This window comes from Protopterus annectens, chromosome 3.part1 (genome assembly GCF_019279795.1).
Source record: "Protopterus annectens isolate FY-2018-M chromosome 3.part1, PAN1.0, whole genome shotgun sequence".
NCBI classification, from domain to species: Eukaryota; Metazoa; Chordata; order Ceratodontiformes; family Protopteridae; genus Protopterus; species Protopterus annectens.
The window spans coordinates 1,906,817,627-1,906,841,444 of record NC_056732.1 but is presented as its reverse complement, the minus strand read 5'-3'; the positions used below and the strand labels follow the sequence as shown (position 1 = coordinate 1,906,841,444).

The window sequence follows — 23,818 nt, the reverse complement described above, 5'->3', positions numbered from 1 at the left end:
CCTTAATTTTATGAGATAACTGAAATAAATAAGTTTAAAATAATATTACAAACATATCTTTGCTCTGTTTAGTTAAACTATCTGCAGTGAGTTCAAAACTAGGGAGGGAAAATTCCTTAAGCTACTTTTCTCAACAAAGAGCAAGAACAGTAGCAAGGACATAAATTAACTGCAAAAAAGAAACACAGAAATATGTTTTAAAAAGATGCAAACAGGTGAAAAACTAGAAAGTGAGTAGCATTAAATAAATTTTATTTTTGATTTCGATGCAAGTCTGACCAGTGCTCAGAACTTCAAGTTTAATTGATTCAGTTCATTCATTAGCAATTTACACAGGTGTTTGGTAAATAAGGTTCCATATCCAATAAGCTATACACACCCTTTATGTTCCTGTTGAAAGTCTGAGGACCATAACTGTGATCCTTAAAACAGCAAGCCTAAACATTTAAAAACAGGAGTAAACAGTGAAATTATAATCCCTTAGATTATTTTCTTTATTATGTGGTACAGTGACCTTGAAGTTAGTTTATGTAAACAGCAGGGGTCAGCAGTATAGGAGCAAACTCTCCATAGAAATGTCTTAGTGACATTACAGTAAGAGTCAATATTCACTATATATTAGGAGGGAGTTGGGAGGATGGCCTAATGGTTAAAGTGTTTGCCTTACAAACACAAGGTGCAGGGTTTAAGTCTCATAAGGGATGATTGGCTAGGCTCACAAGGGCAACCAGCCTAGTACTAACCTAAAAGGGGGGAGGTTGGCATAATGGTTAAGGTGTTTACCTTACAGACACAAGGTGCAGGGTTTGATTCTCACATGGGATAACTGGCTAAGCTACAAAGGGCACTTAGCCTAGTAGAAGCATATATATTTTCTTCTGCAGTTTCTTTTCTACAACTGACAGGTTTGCAGTTATGTCTCACACCTCTGATATGGAGTGGTATCCTTCCAAGTAAACCATTAATGCAGCAAAAAATTATCAACCTGGCCTTTTGGTAATGACAGAAAAAAAAGATGCTAGCAGAAGTAATAGCAATGCTAGGATACACTACAATATAAGCAGAGAAAGAGGAGCAAACAGACCATCATTTGGGAAATATTTTTTTGTTATTTTCATGCACTAAAAAGTTATTAAGAAACACAGGTGACAGGGGAACTGAAAGGAGTAACAGAGATACAGAAATAAACTGATGCTTTCATTTCCAAAATAAGAACAGTGATCTAAAATCACTGTCCCAAAACAATGTAGTGCTTTTCTGCATGTTGTGTGTGTGTGTGTGTGTGTGTGTGTGTGTGTGTGTGTGTGTGTGTGTGTGTGTGTGTGTGTGTGTGTGTGTGTAGGCATATGTGGTAGTTTGTTTCCCATAGTGTCTGGTGGTTGCTAGATGAACTCATACACAGACAGGAGTGAACAGGAAACTGGACGCAATTACTTGTAAATGTGAAGTAGGGTTAAACCAGGCAGTTAAGGAGATTCTGGCTTCAGCTAGAGTTAGATGTGATGCTGACATACAAAGAGCAATAATTAGTTCATTTAAGCAGTAAGAAAAGGAGCCAAGCTGATGAGAAACTTTGTTGGCTGCAGTCAAAAACATAAAGAAACTTAGCATAAATTAATCTTTCTAGATTGTCAAACAAATTAAAAAGTTGCACACAGAATATAATTTTATCAGCAATCTAAGACAAAAGTGTGCTTGTGCAGACTGTTTAAGATATAGGGAAATAATACATAAAACTATAAAAATAAACTATAGAAAAGCTCTGCCGCACAATCTCTTAAGTTTAAAGTAGAATAAGACATATGTTTTAGACACTGTACACATATGTGCTCCACAACAAACAGTCTCAGAGGTGGGTAACAGTTTCCTCTAACACCCTCAAGATGTTGTTCTAGAAAAACAGGAAAAAAAACATATATCCAGGGCAAAAAAGAAAAGCAGCAAAATCTCCATCAGTAGGGCGACATTAAAGGATAAAGAAAAAAACTGAAACCAATAGGGCAGGTTAAGGTCCATGATTTAGGGACTTTGGAACAATACTGGGCAAGTGACCACAGAGCCCATAAGATGCCTAGCCATAGACACATATACATAAACACACTAACAAGTTCCTGCCACTTTTATAGCACTTAATAGAACTCACCTCCCAAATTAAGTAGGCCCATATATAATGACTGCAGTGTAAATTATAGTTTACCCATCCAATTGTCCATAAAAAAGGCAGACAAAGTAGTACTTTTACACTGAGTTAGGAACCTATCCCTACAATGAGTCTTATTTATCTTATAGTGCAGATTCAGGTCCCTCAAAGGTGTTTGTAGAGTTACTGCTTTTGAAGGACTCCAACATGCACACCAAAGTGAATACATTAAAAATTTTCCCTAACAGCAGACAAGATAGTTCTAGTATATATTGGAGTTAGCTGCTCAGGCTAGGATGTGTAACAAGGCTGTTAGGCACACTGGCACAAACACAATGTCACCCCAGCTACACTTAGCAGTACTACACCATGCATGCACAGGTTTGGTTACAATCCTTCTGCAAGTCAGCTCTAGCATATAGTATGCACACACACACAGCTGACATTACACCACACCCTCATTCCCATCTGCACTCCAGTCCTAAGACCAAATAGATGTAAAGATCTCCCTCCACCCTGTTTATGCTACAGAGTACAATACATTCCCCATACCCTGAGGGTAAAGTACCTAGTCCTATGCCGAAGCTTACCACCAAGTATTTAGTGATATAATGAAACACACTACCACCAAAGTGCTAAATGCTATGCTGAAACCTATTGTCACCAAATGATAAACTGAAACCCACTACTGCCAAAGTATGTAGTACTATGCTGAAACTAAATGCTACCGAAATATTTAGTGCTGTGTGAAATTGCTCACTTTTGCAAAGCATAAGTCTGTGCAAATGAGCAATTCTTGAAGCATGTAGGTGTGAAATTGCCAATGGACTATGTGGTGTTATACTGTAGAAATTCTGCATAATCTAATGCTACCCTGGTAATGCAGTTTTAGGTCAAGCTGTATGGTGCAGACTGCAGACATTCTGGTCCTGACTATACCCTGAACAAAATGAGTTTGACTAGTGTCCTGAGTGGGAAGGGAGTCAAGAGGGGAGTGATGAGATTAAGTGACTGATGTGACTCATACATCTTAGAGGGGGAAACATGTAAAAGCTCCGCTTGGGGAGGGTCTGAGATTACATCCCTTGCAACTAGTGACTGAGGCCTATAACTTCACCAAGGAGTACAAATGCCTCTAGCCAGAATCACAGTTGTGTGGAACTGTATACATATACCTAGTTCACACAGCAGCTATTGTACCACACTTTACAGCTAACAGGGTTGGGTAGAGCAGTGTTGTTACGTGCACAGAAAAATCTACAAAATCTCTTAAACCTCTTTGGGGATTACAGACATGATCTCCAGCCCTAACCTCCTTCTTCATTTGTCCTACCATGCCAGGGGTCAGAAAGTACAAATGGGCCAGTATGAGTGACAGCTTGATGACCACTGAGAGTAGGGAAATGAGGGCCAGAAAAATTAGATAAGGCCTATCAGTAGCAGGACAGTTTCTTCAAATACTGCCCTGCCTATCAGGACAGCCATCAGCCACAACTGAAAATGGTAAAGGGTGCAGTCTCATGTACTGTAGACCAATGCTTCCTGGTATGCAGTTGTTAGCTGTGCTGCCCTATCAACGTGTCCCCAAATCATGCAGATCTCCAATAGGCAGGCGATCTACATGCCTCTCCAATGATATCATCCATGTAGCAGTGGATGGATTTAGGGGGTATTAAGTAGCACTGTACAGTGAGAGATAGGGTATCTCTGGACCACAAGCAACAATTATATACACACTGGTCAGGGCTGTCTTTGCCTTTTATATATATGTCCCAAAATCATTAAGTATCAAACAAATAAAAAAATCATGTTGCATCAATCAAAAAGAAAAATCTCTCCAAAATGGGATTATAATACTCTAATATTTCAAAAAATACTGCACATTTCAAAGTTAATTACTATTCTAAAATAAATGTGTTGTAAGGTAATACAAGTAAGGACTGTTTCCTTTTTGTCTGTTTTTTTCCTTCATGCAGAAAATTGTCCAATGGCTGCTCTACCTGCATTCAATCAGATTATTCAGTCGGTGAAAATGGGAGCTGAACAGTCCCAGGTTAGACAAGGACCCTATCGAACATTCATTTCTGTTTTGGAATCACAAATGGCCCTCTATTCCCCAGCAACAGTCAGGTAGTAGGGAGCAGGCCAACTTACTGGTTGGTCTACAATCTCCGTGTGGAAGCATCCCCCCCATTTAGCAGCTTTTCTTAGCTCCACTATTGCTGCCTAGAAGCACCCCTCCCATTTGGCAGCTTTTCCTAGCTCCACTGTTGCTGCCTACCAAGGGGAAGAGTGTCTCCACATGCTGAGTTCTCCTTATCTTACAAATGTGAACATACTCAGACTTGGTAAACTCATACTCCACTGGGTATACCACTTAGTGCTACTGGCAGATGTCTCCCTTATAGAGAAACATAACTGCCTTCCTGCTCCCAAGAATGCATATGTTTCTAACAGTTCCTCACTTCCACCCACCTGAGTCATCCAAGCTACTGATCAGACTTGGGTCACCTGCACTGTAGTCAGGGCTTTGTCCGTCTACACCACAGAGCTGACCACCAAGAAAGTAGTACTTCTTCAGTATGTAGATCTTGATAATTACTGTAAGCAGACCATTAAGAAAAAATATTCATACATTCTTTCTTAGATATGACTAGTATAAGTTTGTTTCCACGAACCACGTTTTCTTTTCACATCTAATGGAGATTTTCTAAGCAGTATAAAACATTTCATGTGTACCATTAGTCCACATCCTAGTTAGCCAAGAACTCTCTTTGGTCTATAATAAAAATCTAGGGTAAAAAGAAAGAACTGAAATTGCAGTACTGTTAAATACAAGGAGGAAAAAATTACAATTCTGTGTAGTCCTCTTAAATTCTGTCGATCATTAAATATGCAGCAAAATTCCACCTTCACTGATACTGTTTCTGCTGACAAACTCTGTAAATGTAATGACTGTTTTTATTCAAGCTTAGAGCTGCAACAATATACTGCAGATATGAAATGAACATGCATTGCGTTTACCTGAGCTGTATATACTGTTGTTTGATATACTGGTTCCACATGTAGTCATTTCCGATCACTGGACTTAGACGAAGGCAATGCAGACATTTCCTTTGCACAGTCCGTGCTTGTTCTGCTTGGATGTAGCCTATTAATGAGAGATTCTAAAAGTGAGTTACAGTGGCTTGAAAATGTAATATTCTTATTAGAAGTCAGTTTTGTGGAACTACTGAAAATTTAGAAAGGCACTACCTGAGGTTTTGTATATTTTCAATATGATACCGGTAGTAAGCAGTAGTCTGTTTACTGTGCAGTTCATATGACAATCGGGTGTAATTAGTCTGTGCTGCTGTGTTAGTGGAGCCTTCAGCTGTACATAGACCAGACGTACTGTTTGTCTCACTATTGGTCTGACTGTGATGCCCCTAGAAAAAAATTACATTAATTAACAGGCTGTTTAGATAAACAAAAAATAATGTAATTATTTTCAGATGGAATGACATGGACTATACCAAATAGTTTTCCTTGGAAATACCTTGCCTCTTCCTCTGTGCAATAACTAATTGCCTACCTTTGGTGTGTACGTCATCTTGTTCACATTTATTCTTCCCACCACCAACAGGTGTACCCTTCTTCATGTCTGCACCAGCACAAACAGGTCTTCACACAAGGGCTTCAAATCAGCCTCCTGCTGCAGTGTTAATTACCATTTCCCCCTTACTGACCCCCAGCTTAGAGACTGATGCAAGCTCATCAAACATACATTTCTGGCCAGAGCCCACAACATAACGACACAGTCACTGGCAAACAATAAAAATTGTAATTCTTATCCCAGGGCTGTCCACCCAGGTCTATGCATGCACCATTATGCTTTGGGCAAGCCATTATATTGCCAAAATAAATAAAGCCAGAGATTGAGATCAAGCACTGGTTTGTTCTGTACCTCTCAACTGTCTAGATGTTACCAGAATGTCCAGATTTTTGTCTCATATTTTTGGTCTGATCCACATAAAATATGCGGTTTTCTGGCAAACCACTAAGGGATGGAAGTCACTAAATGATTTACATTAGTGTTTCAGATGTCATATCATGCAGAAAATGCATGCTAACATGCATCCTGTTATTCTAGCTAACTTTCTAAGTTTATAAGAGTAATATTTAAAATCTGCCCCTATTTTTGGTCCTTTCCTCCCTATTATTTTAGGCTTTGTCCAGGTTTCAGGCCTTAGCCACAGTAGCTGATACCTAAATAGTGTCTGACAATTGAGGGACCCAACCAGTAAAGAGTGTTGCCCAACCAGAAACTTGGAGAGAGCCACAAAGAGGATTATCTGCTGGTTGTCCCAAGAGTTCTACCCCCACAGTTAACCACCAAGAAGAAAAAAGGGCCTAATAAAAACTCATAGAGGAAGCATATGAAGGAATGGAAATGAAAACAGGGAAGGGACCAAGCAGGAGAAGCCACTCCTGTACATCTTTAACAGATGGCTCAACAGGAGGTGACTCAGGAAAATCAAATATTATCATTCTCACTGTTCTAGCCATAGCTAAGACCAGAGAGAGTAGAAGATCTGAAGACCACTAATGGTTGTCAGCCTCTGCAGGACTCAGGGTTAGCAGCAGATGCTTGGCCTTTCACTGATGGTACCTGCAGAAGATCTTCCTTCTCCCGGAAGAACAGAAATCCAGAAGGGGAAAGAATGGACCTGCCCTCAAAAATGAGTATAAAGCAATTCAGCATGGCTGGGCAAAGGAATTACAAAGGCCAACAGGATCTCAACCAACAGCCTCCCAGTCAACATTCGGCAAAGTTAAGCTATATGTATGCCCATGATCTATACATTGACTTCCAGCAGAGCACCCCAATGGAGCTCTCTTAAATTTATCTGATCAGTGTAGTCCAAACCATGCTTAACACACTTTTTTTTTTTTCAAAAAAAGTAACACACTGTTTTTATTTCTACATTCATAAATATAGACACTGTCTTTCACAACTGCTATCATGCCAACAATCTTTAAGCACTGTAACTCTATCCAGCCATCAAATTCATATTAGAACTACCCATATTTTTATTTTTTTTAACATTTGTTAACCAGGAAAGTCCAACTTGGAATGAGCCAATTTTCAGTGGAGGCCCAGGGAGAAATGCTCCAGGCATGTCTTTGTAATGTGGGAGGAAACCCACACGAACATAGGGAGGACATGCAGACTCCACACAGAAGGCACCCGAGCTGAGAATCGAACCAGAAAACCTCTTGCTGTGAGGTGACAATGCTACCACTGTACCACTGCACCATCCAACAGGATATGAGGCAACATATCAACATATGAGGCCATTTCACTCATACTGAGCCAACCTTTGATGATAATTCTTTGTTTAGTGTATCTGTCCCTCTCCATTACTAACACAGGTAAATTATTTACCTGATTTTGAACCTTTACCATTATACAATGAATTGCTAAGTCTCATGCAATATTTTAAATCAACTGAAAAGTGAAATAATGTGTACATTTTTAACATCTATGTTATAATAACATTATTTTATATTTACACAAAGTAGTCATCAACAAAGTTATTATATAACATAAAACAATCTGCAGTTAGTGTTCCACAATTTTCCCCTGCACTGTTGAAATATCTTTGTTTAAAGCAGCAACAGCAGACAAATCCAACATTAAGTAAACACTCCTCCTGTTCACTCATTACTGATCTGATATTCTCACTCAACATCCAGTTCCACTGAGCTTGAGATCATCCAGCTTAGAAGGGCTAAGCTATTCCATTTCCTCCACATATACAGCTGTCCTTTGAGATAAATCATTTAAATTCTCCACTGTTGATGTTATAACTGCAAACTCATAAACTTCTTCTGGTAAAACACTTTTAACACTGCAGGGAAAGTCCATTTGTGTTTGATTTTCTGTTGCCTAAATTCCTTTATTGCCTTAGCAAATTGTAGTCTGTGTTGCACTGTAGCTTCAGCGAAGTTATGGTTGAAAACGACCAGTCAACCTTCAAAGTTATGTTGCAATTCCCTCTTATCTAAAGTTGCTGACAGCTGGAAAGGTTACTGTATGTTCAACATCATTTTTAGAAAGCCACTCAGAAGTGCCTTATTAGCTTTTCATGAAGTCTAAACAATTTACTCTTGCTTCTCCTTCAGGAATTCCACTCCTCAAATTTTTTCTTCTTGATTTAACCTCCACTGAACCAAACTATTGATCAATAAATGCCAACTGCCTGTGGGTCTCAACAACCTTATCTTGTATTCCTGTTCTGATTTAAAATATATAGCATCATACTGATCATTTAAAAGGTCACCATCACCCTATTCACATCCCTCCAATCTTCCGACACATTCAGTTAACATTCCTGACAAATTTCTCAAGTGCAGTCCTCCCAATGTAGTTCTGAAATCATCTGTACTTAGACATAACAACTTTTTTTTGTTTGTCATCACTATTTATAGGTCAGGACTCAACTTCTCAAACACCCTCACCTAACATTTCTTTCCTCCAAACTCTCCTTTTTATTACTTCTAACCACTTTTCCCTGCCATTCCTAGTTTCAGGACACAGTAATATGATAGTATCTTTAAAACTTTATTGAGTAAACAACAATAATGAATGAAAAACACGTACTTATTTCCTTCATAATGAGATGTTAAACTCGGCTTCTATCTGCCCGAGTTGTTGGTAGCTCAGGTGGAATTAAAAGATCCCACTGCATCTATTGAAAATGGTAGAGAAGTTTCCAGATGCTCTAGCCAGATTTCCTCTGTAGTAAAAATACTATCTAAGGTTTCTCCTAAAACAGGCTACTATCCTAGTGGGGCTAACTAAGTCAACAAAGGATAAATAAAATAAAATAAAAAAACTTCCTTGCAAAACAGTGTGCCCAGAAAAGACTTCTAAACAGAATGAAAATATTTTTGACTATGCAAAAGATTCTGTGAGGAGTCTACCTATACAGTAGCATTAAAACTATTGTGTGGCTATGATACTGAGAGTGTAGGATGTGGATATGACAGGGAGACTGTGGGATGTGGATAAGATGATGCGAACTTTACCCCCTTTTCACCTCCTAAAGGGCCTATCATAATACCTGAGGAATGCCAAGTTCCTATTATCACGACTACACAGGTAAAAAAACACACTGTCCAAAGCCAAGACTATAGCTTCCATGAGACCTGATAATATCACTGGCTGTGTTCTACATGAATTACAAAGTAAACTGGCACCACACCTGAGTACCCTGTTCAATCCAAGCCTAATTTCAGGCTTTGTTCCTACCGAATGGCACACTGCTATGGTCATCACACTCCACAAAGGGGGAGCAACTACAGACCCTGGGAACTACCGCCCCATTAGCCTGACAAGTCTGATATGTAAGGCTATGGAGCGCATCATCATGGACCTTATAAATAAGGACATCGGGAATCTCCAAACTCTGGACCCCATGCAGTATGGGTTTGTGAAAGGTAGATCATGCCTCCTCAACCTGATAGACTTCTTTGAGTCTATCACCAGAGCTGTGGATGATGGCAATGTAGTTCACACAGCCTACCTAGATCTTGCCAAGGCCTTCAACACCAGCCCTCACTCAGGAATCATAGACAGATTCACTAAACTAGGCATAAATCCATATGTAATAAGATGGGTTGCCATCTGGCTCACTGATAGAACTCACACTGTGAAAGTAGCAGACTCCAAATCCGACTACCGACCAGTTACAAATGGTATCTCACAGGGATCAGACCTAGGTCCTCTCCTGTTTGGCATCTACTTCTCTGAAGTTCAAGCCAACACAAAGTGACTCTGGCAGACCAAGTTAGCAGATGATTGCAAACTGGGAGCCATTATTGATTCTCCAACTGATGTAGACATCGTAAAAAAAGGCCTCACTGACACCAGTGACTGGTGCCAGAACCATGGCCTTAAGTTCAATGCCAAAAATTGCACTGTCATTCCCTTTGGGAAAAATTCATTGTCCATGAACTACCACATAGGCAGTAGTCCACTAAACACCGAAGTTGTGATAAGAGACCTGGGGACACAGGTTGACAGCAACCTCTCCTTTGATAACCACATTGCCACTGTAGTCAGAACGTCCTTCTATGTGGCACATCTCATTACAAAAGGTTTCTCATCCAGGAAGAAAAAGGTCATAATCCCTTTCTACTTGTCCCTCATTAGACCTATTATAGAATGCAACGCCCTATTTGGTATATACCTCACTAGACACCTACAACTGGAAAGGCCACAAAAATACCTCACTAAGAGGATCTTAGGCCTTAGACACGTACGGCATATGTACAGACTCGAAAAACCTCCAGCTATAGTCTGTCTCTTATCGCCTACTTAGAGGTGATCTCTGTTTGACCTACAAAGCTATGTCTGACCCAGAGCTGCTAGATATGCTAGCCCTAAAGAAATCCCAATCCCTCCATGCCACATGCTCCAGGGACCTTAACCTCATTACCACAATAAACAGAACATGCTGGAGGGACAGGTTCCTAACCCAGAGACTTCCCATACTCTGGAACAAACTTCCCATTCATGTCAAGCAGAGCACTTCACTGGCCCTCTTTAAAAGAAATCTTGACGAGTGGGTGGGCAATAGGAAGTTCACCCCGGGATCACTTCAGTGACCTTGCTTGACAGGGGCAATGGGAGCTAACTTTGGGCAGCATGATGCCAGGGAATCTTCTTGGGCTATGCTTATATAGGCTTCAGGGCCGTTAGCCTAGTACACATCTATGAACCATTGAGGGATGTTTATATGACAGGTAGATTGTGGGATGTGGATATGAAAGTGAGAGTGTGGGATGTGGATATGATAGGGAGAGTGTGGGATGTGGATATGAAAGGGAGAGTGTGGGATGTGGATATGAGAGGGAGAGTGGGGGATGTGGATATGATGTGGGATGTGGATATGATAGGGAGAGTATGGGATGTGGACATGATGTTGGATGTGGAAATGATAGGAAGAGTGTGGGATACAGATATGATAGGGAGAGTGAGGGATGTGGATATGATGTGGGATGTGAATATGATAGGAAGAGTGTGAGATGTGGATATGATAGGGAGAATGAGGGATGTGGATATGATAGGAGAGTGTGGGATGTGGATATGATAGTGAGAGTGTGGGATGTGGATATGATGTGGGATGTGAATATGATAGGAAGAGTGTGGGATGTGGATATGATGTGGGATATGGATATGATAGGGAGAGTATGGGATGTGGATATGATGTGGGATTTGGAAATGATTGGGAGAGTGTGGGATATAGATATGATAGCGAGAGTGAGGGATGTAGATATGATAGGGAGAGTGTCGGATGTGGATATGACGTGGGATGTGGATATGATAGGGAGTGTATGGGATGTGGATATGATGTGGGATGTGGAAATGATAGGGAGAGTGTGGGATATAGATATGATAGGGAGAGTGAGGGATGTGGTTTGATAGGGAGAGTGTGGGATATAGATATGATAGGGAGAGTGAGGGATGTGGATATGATGTGGGATGTGGATACAATAGGGAGAGTATGGGATGTGGATGTGATGTGGGATGTGTATATGATAGGGAGAGTATGGGATGTGGATATGATGTGAGATGTGGATATGATAGGGAGAGTATGGGATGTGGAAATGACAGGGAGAGTGTAGGATATAGATATGATAGGGAGAGTGAGGGATGTGGATATGATAGGGAGAGTGTGGGATGTGAATATGATGTGGGATGTGGATATGATAGGGAGAGTATGGGATGTGGACATGATGTGGAAATGATAGGGAGAGTGTGGGATACAGATATGATAGGGAGAGTGAGGGATGTGGATTTGATAGGGACAGTGCGGGTTTAAGACTGATATTTAGACGTTTGAATTGTGCAACCTGTTGGCATTAGTATGTCATATGAATCTAGGATTTTTGGTTCTTGCCTTTCTACTAAATTTTACGAAATGTTGAAGATAATGGATGTTTAACATGTATTAATATTCAGACATTTAGTACTACACCAGTATCAGATGGTGAGGTTATTTTACAGCATTGACTGGAGTATACACACTAAAGGGCTACTTCACTATATGCATGTGTCACTTGCATTTAATATGGAATTTAGGAGGAAACCTAGTGAAAGAGCCACAAGGTATGCCAGCAGTAGAAGCTTTTTTTGGTTCATAAAGTGATATATTCAGAATAATGTAGAACCAAAACAAAACCAATCCGAAGGCCCAGTAGTAAAACACAAAAACACTTTTAATATGAAGCACTTTTCATCGCTGTTTGTACAGTGACTTCATCAGATAAAATAAAAACCTTCACGTCATTTTTAAATAATAGTTGTAAAAATGTCACATGTTGGAAAACTTCCAATCAACAAGTAAAGCTGTATATGCACGTATTATTAAGAAGCACTATAAACAAGTACTATTCATAGGTTCATAGGTTCATAGGTAAGTACTTGGCTATCTGCCCAAGGGCATTTATAAGCCTAGCCAGAATGTGTTGGCTTTTGCCACCCCTTTAGATTAGTTCCCTGTGCCTCTGTCCAGCAGATCCATTAGTTCCCTGTGCCACTGTCCAGCAGAGCCACTGCAGTGATCCCTGGGGTAAATTTTCTGTTTCTCATCCACCCGTCAAGGTTTCTTTTGAAGAGTGTTAATGAGGGGCTCTGCCTGATGTATATTGGAATCCTGTTCCAAAGCATGGGGAGTCTCTGGGATAGGAATCTATCCCTCCAGCATGCCCTATTTATCGTTGTGGTGAGGTTTATATTTCTAGAGCGTGTGGCTCTCCGGGATTTGTTTTTTTTTAGGTGGAGCATGTCCATCAATTCGGGGTTGGACATGGCCTTGTAAGTCAGGCAGACATCACCTCTGAGTAAGCGGTATGCAACCGAGTACAGCTGGAGTTTCTTGAGTCGGGCTGCATAGGGCATCTGTCTGATGCCAGTAAACCTCTTGGTGAGGTACTTTTGTGGTATTTCTAGCTGTTGCAGGTGTCTTGTAAGGTACAATCCAAATGGGGCATTGTATTCTATGACTGGTCTAATGAGTGATGAGTAGAGAGGCACAATAACCTCTTTTGTTCTAAATGCGAACCCTTTTGTGATTAGATGGTCCATATAGAAGGATTTCCTAACCACCTTGGCAATATGATTATCAAAAGAGAGATTACTACCTACTTGGGTCCTCAGATCCCTTATTACATTTTTTGTATTTAGGGGACTACTACCTATGTGGTAGTTCGCGGGTACTTTGTTTTTTCCAAAGGGGATGACTATGCACTTTTTGGCATTTAGCATGAGGCCATGGTTTTGACACCAGGCATCCATCTCAATGAGACCCCTCTGGAGGGTGTCTGTATTAGCCGGAGAATCAATTATGGCCCCTAGTTTGCAGTTGTCTGCGAACTTGGTCAGCCATAGTCAGTCCTCCTATGCTTGCCTGTACCTCTGAGAAGTATATACCAAACAGGAGGGGTCCTAGGACTGAGCCCTGGGGGATGCCACTTGTAACCGGTTTAGAGTCGGACATAGAGCCTGCAACTCTTACCATGTGGGTTCTATCCATGAGCCAGTTGGCAACCCATCTCATGACACAGGGGTTTATGTTCAAGCTGGTGAGCTTGTCTATAACACTAGAATGGGGAATGGTGTAGAAAGCCTTTGCAAGGTCTAGGTAGGCTGTGTGGACCTCCTTTCCCTTGTCTAATGCCTTGGTAACCATCTCAAAGAAGTCCACCAGGTTTAGGAGGCATGATCTGCCCTTAACAAAGCCAAACTGGGTAGTGGCCAAGATTTGGAGGTTCCCAATGTCTCTGTTAATGAGTTCCATGATGATGCATTCCATAGCCTTGCAGACCAGGCTAGTCAAGCTTATAGGGCGATAGTTCCCGGGGTCTGTTGTGGCTCCACCTTTGTGGACCGGGATAATTGTTGCTGTGCACCACTCTGTGGGTACATAGCCTGTAGAGAGGCTGAGTATAACAGTTTAATTAATCAATTAAATACACTAAACACCATTCTAAAACAATTATATAACATAAACCTAAATAAATTTTATGTATAAATAATCAAAAAAGTGTCTATCACACCCATTGGAACAATATCATCTGTTTAAACTTTTTAATTTAAGCAAACAAGTGATGTTGCAAGCTTCTTTAAGACTTGGGTTAAAAAAGGCATTAAGTCTCAACTGCCAAACTAATTCACGTTCCTCCAAGAGTAAAGCCATCGGGCCACCCCTAACATCAGATTGAATTTGGTCGATTGCTTTAAAAGTGAATCTATGCCCACCACTTGAATATGAGTGTTTTGCCAGTGAGTTGTCAATTTTATTTTTATTGATGGCATAAATATGTTCGTAAACTCTATCACGGAACCTACGCTCCGTTTTCCCGACGTAGAATGCTGTGCAACATGTGCACATTGTGGCATACACCACAAATTTAAAATTGCAATTAAGCTTGTAGTTAAGGTTGAACGTCTTCCCATTAATGGTGAATGTCCTACCTACGTCTACAAACTTACACATCCTACATGTACCACAAGTGGACATCCCTGTATGTCTGTTGAAACTCATTGAGTCCTTCCTTTCCAGTAAGTTTTTGAGATTGGAGCCCCTTCTAAAAACTAATTTATGTTCTAACAAATGGGATGTTTGACATTCTCTGTTTTTTCAACTGTTTGTACTTTGTGAGATCAGCGGACATTGAATTTTTCCAGTGGGTGTTTGATTTGGATTAGACGGCGAGGGATGGTGTATGCTTTTATGTAACCAGCTTGCCTCAATAATTATTGAATAACTGACTGTACCGTATCCCTACTAGGTGGTTAGTGCACTTACCCCATCAGGATAGCCAGTAGCCAAACCCTCCTAATATTGTCCCCCATTTACTCCTTATCCACTCACTACTACAACTGCCTTTTCCTCCCTCCCTCCACTCCACCCTTCTATAGCCCTGTGAATACACCCTCACACATTTCATTCTAATCCTCTCCTCTCAAACTTATTAACCATCTCTATTCCTACACATCCTTCTCACTCAACTCATACTATGTCTCCCACCATGCAAACAAAATTTGCCTATGCTCTAATACCCTTATTTCTAAGCCTAATCCTCTTCTGCTTACTCTACCTTACTAGTCTCCCACAGTTTCAGCACTCCCCTATGTGGAGCGTAGGTTCCATGATAGAGTTTACAAACATATTTATGCCATCAATAAAAATAAAATTGACAACTCACTGGCAAAACACTCATATTCAAGTGGTGGGCATAGATTCACTTTTAAAGCAATCGACTAAATTCAATCGGTTGTTAGGGGTGGCCCGATGGCTTTATTCCTGGAGGAATGTGAATTCGTTTAGCAGTTGGGACTCAATGCTTTTTCTAACCCAAGTCTTAATGAAGCTTGCAACATCACTTGTTTGCTTAAATTAAAAAGTTTAAACAGATGATATTGTTCCGATGGGTATGATAGACACTTTTTTGATTTTTATACATAAAATTTATATAGGTTTATGTTATATAATTGTTTTAGAATGATGTTTAGTGTATTTAATTGATTAATAGTACTTGTTTATAGTGCTTCTTAATAATACGTGCATATACAGCTTTACTTGTTGATTGGAAGTTTTCTAACGTGACGTTTTTACAACTATTATTTAAAAACGACTTGAAGGTTTTTTATTTTATCTGATGAAGTCACTGTACAAACAGTGATGAAAAGCGCTTCATATTAAAAGTGTTTTTGTGTTTTACTACTGGGCTTTTGGATTGGTTTTGTTTTGGTTCTACATTGATTTGTGCTTACTTCACCAGTTTGTTTGAGTATATATTCAGAATAATCAGGGAGCAGCTCAGATTTAGCATGTCCTGATTTGCTCAATGCCCATTTAGCATAAAATGTGATTCAGAAAGAGGGCTCTAACTAAATTATTGCTGTTACAAGAAACATTAATATACCAGGATAAAAGAAATATGTGAATGATCTTGATAATGTGGCCTATCCAATGTTGACATATTATTCAGCTAAAATGTCTCCTTATACATGTGAGGTGAAACTTTTTTTATGTTCCTGGTTACAGTAGAAGGGCTAAAAAATCTCAAAATTAATCTTTTAATTATTTACTATGGTAAGATGATCAGTGGCTATTCATAGAGCTGGTAATTCTATTTTTGTATTTTAATGAATCTTATACAAAAACGACACTGGAGAATGGTAGGTTAAGAAATAAAAATACATCTGGTTGCACGGGTCCCAGGATAAAAAGTGCCCAATCCTGGTGTATGCAGTGGTGCTAAGACTAGAAAAAAAGGCAGCATACAATCCTCAGGACATGGAAGCATTCCTGCAAAAGGGTTAGGCCAGGCTCAGAATGCATCCCCATTGTAGAAGGATCGCATTCTCCCTTGGAGGAGTGAGTTCGTATCCCACTTCTGACAAATGAGTTTGGATTGGGGATTAGCATAATGGTTAAGGTGTTTACTTCACAGACAAGAAATACAGGGTTTGATTCTCACTAAAAGGTAATTAGTTTGGCTTAAAATGGTCCACAAGAGCAGCTAGCCTAGTACTAACCTATGAATTAATAGTCAACAAAAACTATAAAAACTCGCAGGCCATAAAGATGACAAAGTGGACTACTGAGGAAAAGGAGAAATTATGTATTGTTACTATTATTTAAGAAGCCCTGAATTTCCAGATAGAAGATATTTAGAAATACTAAGAGATAAATTAGAGGAAAGAAATTGCTTGCAGAAGAAAAATGGTCAAAAACGTCAAATAAAAAATTATATTCATAAATACAACAGATTTATGAAAAACATTACTCAGTCAAAGGAACTCTGAGCTGCCTGGAAAAAGAAGTGACAAAGGAGCATGAATATATAAAAACAAAACCCAGAGATTTTTGAAAGGTATGTGGAGATGGAAAAAAAAAGAGATGTGGTATAGTACAATATTTATGCAAAGGAGAAAGCCAAATTAATCAATACAAAAAAGCAACTCCAAATATGTTGGAAGAGAAATACAGGCAAAGGTACTGGATATTGAAAATTTCACAATACAAATAATAAGAAAACAAGGGAATGCAGACAAAGGATTAGTACAGCAAAAGTTAAACAAATAGAAACTGAAGTTATGGATTACATGTGAAGTGAAGGATTTGGTGTGAATAATCCAACACAGGGAATGTTGCAGCATGATAGAATTATGGGTCCTCAGATTAAGGAGCAATGGGTGGAGCAGGAGGCATCTGAAGAAGATTTGCAACATGATGAGGTCCTGGAGCCTTCTGTAGAAGACCAGTACCAAAGTCCAGTTGGAGATGCACATTGAGGGAAGGAGCAAGAAACAGTGGCAACTCTGACAGAGGTAATGTGAGGATTGATAGGCCGATGGGTTTCAGTATGAAAGAGCATCAGATGAAGCATGAAGAGGAGATGTCACAGAATGATTTTCTGGAGCTTTCTGTACATTACTCACAAGGAACAGAAAGCAAAGAAGATACTCTTGATCCAGAAGAAAATGACTTCTGGCAGCCCTAGACAGTGGGGTACAAACTGGTTTATAAAGTCACTGAAAAGGTGGGAGAAAAAGACAAATGCAGGTTCTGTTAAAAAGAACTGGAAACTGTCACACATCTTGTTGCTGGATGTGACAGACTCATGACAGAAGGCGTATATACTGAAAGGCGCAATAATACGGCAATACTGTTGCATTGGGGATCTTGCAAACAGTATGATATAGAAGTATCTGAGAAGCACTGGAAACATGAACTACAAAACATTACAGAGAGTGATGGAGTTTATATCATATGGGATCGCCCATTACAAACAGTTCAAAATACAGAGTAGCGACAACCAAAAATAGTAGTCAATACAAAAAAAAAAGACAAAAGTAGCATTGTTCATTGAAATTGTTACAACCAGTAATTGCAGTGTCTTACATACAGAGAGACAAAAAGTCATAAAATAACAGGATTTATGTGGAAGTAAAAGACCTAGACAGTTCCAGTAGTAGCAGGAGGAATGGGTCTAATAAAAAGAATTTACATTTGTACTTAGATATGCTACCAGTATATATAATCCTGCATGAATTACAGAAGGAGGTCATTCTGGGCACATTTCAGGTGCTGATAAAACCACTCTTGCCTAATGCCAAAGACTGAAACAATACACATTTTATGAATTCAAATTGTATCCTGACTTATGAATGGAGCCCATTCCCATCATGATATGAGAAACCCAAAAGACTTGGAGAAAGTAAACCAAAATGCTATGTATAGATATACAATTTATTGAGTGATTTCAATATCTATACAATAGATTAGTATCACAGACAAAATGTACTGGTTACATTTTAATTGTATAGAGGCAGAGTTGACATTTTGCAATAGAAGGAAGGTATGCACTTCTCCCAAAATGCAGCTTGGATTTCTTTACATTGTTTTGCTTTGCTAGCTTTAGGTTTATGAGATAATAAGAATCAGCCGTCTGCTCTACAAGTAAACTTAACTTTTGTTAAGAACCAGTCATAACGATAGGCATTAGTAGTACTATCAACAGCAGATGCAACAGGCATCTGTTAACCATACTGTCTGGTTACATTTTAATAAGGTATATAAAATATCTTGGGAGATCCTGAAATCACTTCCTAAGCAGCAAACTAATGAGGCTTAAGAATTTTATGTTTTTTTTTTTTTAATAGAACACAACATTTTTATCTTTTCTTCGGTATGGTATTACAATTATTATTATTTTTCTTTTGCAACTGAAAGTCTGCTCTGTCTGTGTGTGTGTGTGTGTGTGTGTGTGTGTGTGTGTGCAAGGTTGTCAGTTACTATATGTATACTTTAGATCTTTAATGAAGGGTTTTGTGTCTATGAGGGTTTGGTGTATGGTCAAATGTATGCTGTGTGTGTGTGTGTGTGTGTGTGTGTGTGTGTGTGTGTGTGTGTGTGTATATTGGAAGGGGGAGGTCATTGTGTGAGGCAGATGTCTGTATGACTCTGACATGAGCAGCACTTATCCCACAAGTAAGTGTAATCTCAGAATCGGTTATGTTAGTTTTGGGGTGCAGGGGAGGAGGCTTGTCGCCACGTAAAGACATACTTTGCATGCTTTCTGATGTGTCTAGATGCATGAATGTTGAGTGAGGTTTTTGTGTGTGTGTGTGTGTGTGTGTGTGTGTGTGTGTGTGTGTGTGTGTGTGTGTGTTTTTTATAGCTGTTGTATTTTGAGGGACTGCACAATCCCTGGTTTAAGCACTTGGGCTTCAGGCCAGTTATTTTACGTTAAGAAGGATTGCGGTCTGCACTCTTGTGGGAGGAGAGGCTGGACTCTGCCCTTCTGAGCAGGGAATTTCTGGTTAGAGGCTTATAGTGCCTGCATATTCTAACTGTTTCTTACTGAAATTGGTACACCTTGTTTGCTGTAGCATAGACTAGATCCAGGCCTGCTGAATCTAGCTTTATTTGTATGCTTGTTGTTTGTTTATTTCCCTGAAACGCTAATTCCACCTAAAACGCGGCCTTTTAGCACTTATGTGGATCCCTAGTGATATCTGCATTGCTTACTGTACTTATTTCCTTGTTTCACTTGAAAGTTACTGTTTGTCGTTTTGCATTTAAGTTACCTGTAACACATTGCATTTAAGTTACCTGGCACTTGCTCACTAAAGCAATTATATAAGTCAGCTCTAAAAAATTAAAAGCACTACACCCTCACAAACTCCCCTTGAGTACCTTGTTCCCCATTGGCCCTTTATTCAATTATAAAGGAATTCTCAATACTATTCTAGCATGTCGAAAGGTCAGTTGTCAATCTCCTCTCCGGTCCAGCTGGTGAATCTCGGAATCTTGAGGCAATGTTACAACTGCCTCATGTACACAGACAACCCTCTCCTCCTCCCAACAAATTCCAACACGTGAGAGATGCAACCATATAGCCAAACTGAAGGCTAAGCTCTCTCAACTCAGTACTGGCGTAACCAGTCAGGAGGAGAAGGAAACCACACTCAATACAAATCCAGTCTCACAAAGACCTACCACGACAACAAACCAAACACATAAACACACAAAACATACTGAGGCTCTAAATAAAAATCTGCCTAAGCAGCAGAGACCTCCAAAGCAGACACCCAAGCAACCGCTACCCCAAAACAAAACACGTGCAACACATAGCTCACAAAGCCAGTGTGCCGAACAGTCACAGCCCTTAAGGCTAAACAACACACCTGATACACTTGTAATAGGTGACTCTATCGTCAGGCACACTGACGTCCCGCTCACCAGGCTGAACAAGGAGAAGGTCACGGTGAGCTGCCTGTCGGGCGCTAGGATCCGCCACATAACACAAGCACTCAGGTCACTCCAAGGCAGGTACAAATATGACTCAGTCATTGTCCATGCTGGTGTGAATGACCTGAAACGTACCTCCCTGGGCTACATGAAAAGAGACATAGAGGAGTTCTCTGAGCATGTAGCCCAGGCCGGTATGACCCTGACCTTGAGTAGCATCTTACCCTCACCAAGAATGATGCCACAATATGAAGACAAGATGATCAATTTCAACAATTGGCTTAAGTGTTGGTGTCATTCAAAGGGGATCCAATGCCTGTCAGCCTGGGATGACATGCTCGACAAGCCACGATGCTTCGCTAGGGACGGCTTGCACCTGTCACCCTGGGCTTTCGGATATTGGCAAAGGCTCTTGCTACCCCATAGTGCCTATTTTAGGCAAGGCTCAAAAGACAAACCCACCTCCATAAGTATCACAAGGGATAAGAAACTAAGAGTAATGCTACTCAACGCCAGAAGTCTAAACCTCAAGATGCACACACCGAAACTCTCCTTAGCATGGAGAACATCGATATCTGTGCAGTAACAGAAACCTGGTTCAAGGCTCCCGAGAGCACCCCAGCACTACCAGGTTATACCTCATACCATGCTTTTCGCCCCAAAACTTGGACCGAACCACAAAAGGAGGGGAGTATCAATATTTGTCAAAGATACCCACACCTCCAGGTTGGTGGCACAGCACGAAGCATCAGAGACTATCCATGTGCAACTAACTGTGGGTAAAACTGCCTTCCAGTTTATAGCCTGCTACAGACCACCCTCCCAAACACAGGAACCCCACTTGGCCTTCCTGAGAATACTGGAAAATATGAAGGTCTCTCCAAACACCATTATATTGGGCGACTTCAACTACCCAAACATAGACTGGGAGCATTACTCTAGCTCCAACACCCTAGCCCAAAGGTTCCTAGAATTTATAAACTCAAATGCTATGGAACAACTTGTTACCACTCCCACAAGAGGGGAAAATATACTGGACCTGATCATCACCAACATGGGGACACTATGCTCCAGACCAGAAGTGTATCCCTCACTGGTAAGATCAGACCATAAACTAATCTCACTGGATATTCACATCCCGACCCCACCCCTGCCCAGAAAACCACAGTGAAAAACTTCTCTAAAGCAAATTTCACACCTCAAAACCGAGGCGAAATCCTTCAAAGCCCCGGCCTGTGAAAAATACGTCCCAGGCCGCAGAATCCTTATAAACGCATTCTATGAACACCTTCAGGAATGCATGGATCATGCAATCCCAAATAAAACCAAGACCCAATCCTCCAAAGGCAGACGTCCTGTCTGGTGGACCCCAGCCATAAACAAACTATACAATAGAAGGAGGAAGTTACTACATGATAGAGCAAACTCCCAAAAGGGAAGGCATCTCTGATCAGTATTAGCAAAAACTACGGGCACTCATAAAATCGCCTAAGGCCAGCTTCGAGAGAAAAATTGCACGGACACTAAGGATAATCACAAGGCTTTCTTTAGTTATGTTAGGAACCTGGGTGGGAATTCCCAGATATGCTCAGAATTAGTCCAAAATGACAAAAATACACCGAGCCCACAGACATTGCCAACATCCTAGCTGATAGGTTCAGTGCAAACTTCTCCCCCCCCCCCCCCAAAAGGACAAATATCTATCCCAACAGAGTGCTGCCCCCCCTGGCATCTCAGATGCTCAGGTAAGAGCCGCCCTCTCCAAAGCAAAAAACACAGCATCACTGGGACCAGATGGTGTCCCGGCTGCGTCCTACATGAACTCCAAGAAGAGCTAAACCCAAACATAAAACTACTGTTCAATCTTAGCCTTACTACAGGATATGTACCCAAAGAGTGGCGTACAGCAACAGTGGTCCCTCTCCATAAAGGTGGTGCCTTAACGGATCCTGGAAGCTATCGCCCCATAAGCCTGACTAGCTTGGTCTGCAAAGCTATGGAAAGGATCATCATGGACCTCATAAATAAAGATATTGGGGACCTACAGACACTGGATCCTACCCAGTTTGGCTTTGTTAAGGGCAGATCCTGCCTCTTAAACCTGGTCGATTTCTTTGAAACAGTCACCAAGGCCATTGACGAGGGGAAGGTGGTCCACACAGCCTACCTGGACCTCGCAAAGCCTTCGATACAATACCCCACTGGCATTATAGATAAGCTCACCAGCTTAAATATAAACCCCTATGTCACTAGATGGGTTGCAAACTGGCTCAAGGACAGAACCCACATGGTTAGAATTGCTGGAGCCATGTCAGACTCCAAACCAGTTACAAGTGGCGGCCCACAAGGCTCAGTCCTGGGACCTCTCTTGTTCGGTATATATTTCTCGGGTACAGGCCAACACGGAAGGACTGTGGCTGACCAAGTTCGCAGATGACTGCAAACTTGGCACCATAATCAACTCTCCAGCCGACACAAGCATCCTCCAAAAGGGCCTCATAGAAACAGACAACTGGTGCCAGAGCCATGGCCTCAAGCTAAACGCCAAAAGTGTATAGTCATCCCTTTGGCAAAAACAAAGTGCCCACAAATTACCACATAGGTGGTAATCCATTAAGCACAGAAGAAGTCATTAGGGACCTGGGGACCCAAGTTGATAGCAATCTCTCATTTGACAACCACGTGGCCAAAGTGGTTAGAAAACATTTTATATAGCCCACCTAATCATGAAGGGATTCACATCTAGATCAGGGAGGTCATCGTGCCTCTTTACTCATCCCTCATCAGGCCCATAATTGAGTACAATGCCCCTTTGGGATGTACCTTACCAGACACCTGCAGCAACTGGAAAGACCCCAAAAGTACCTCACCAAGAGGATCAAAGGGCTCAAACAGATGCCATATGCTGCCCGGTTAAAGAAACTCCAGCTCTACTCAGTGGCATACCGCCTGCTCAGAGGCGATCTGTGCCTGACGATAAAGCCATGTCCAATCCGAATTAATGGACATGCTGCACCTCAGAAAATCCAAATCCCATCGAGCCACGCTACCGAGAGACTTGAACCTCAGCACTGAAATAAATAGGACATGCTGGAGGGACAGATTCATAACCCAGAGGCTCCCTTCACTCTGGAATAAAATCCCAGTCCAGGTTAGGCAGAGTCCCACATTGACTCTCTTCAAGAGGAATCTTGATGAGTGGATGGGAGATCGTAGGTTTACCCCGGGTATCACTTCTGTGTCACTGTTAGACAGAGGCACAGTATACTAACCTCGAAAAAGGGCATTGCAAAACTCATTTAAAATGGGTGGCGAAAGCCAAACACACTCTGGCTAGGCTTATAAATGCCCTAGGGCAGAT

General features: G+C 40.9%; 1 protein-coding gene across 1 annotated transcript in view; it reads right to left on the bottom strand.

Annotated features, from left to right (window-relative positions):
* Positions 1-23,818, bottom strand: part of LOC122798819 — a gene marked incomplete in the record, with an annotated part of 443,322 nt that overhangs the window by 57,105 nt on the left and 362,399 nt on the right. The window contains 2 exon segments of the mRNA XM_044067942.1: positions 5,165-5,291; positions 5,396-5,567. Coding sequence (XP_043923877.1) covers positions 5,210-5,291; positions 5,396-5,567 — 254 coding nt within the window.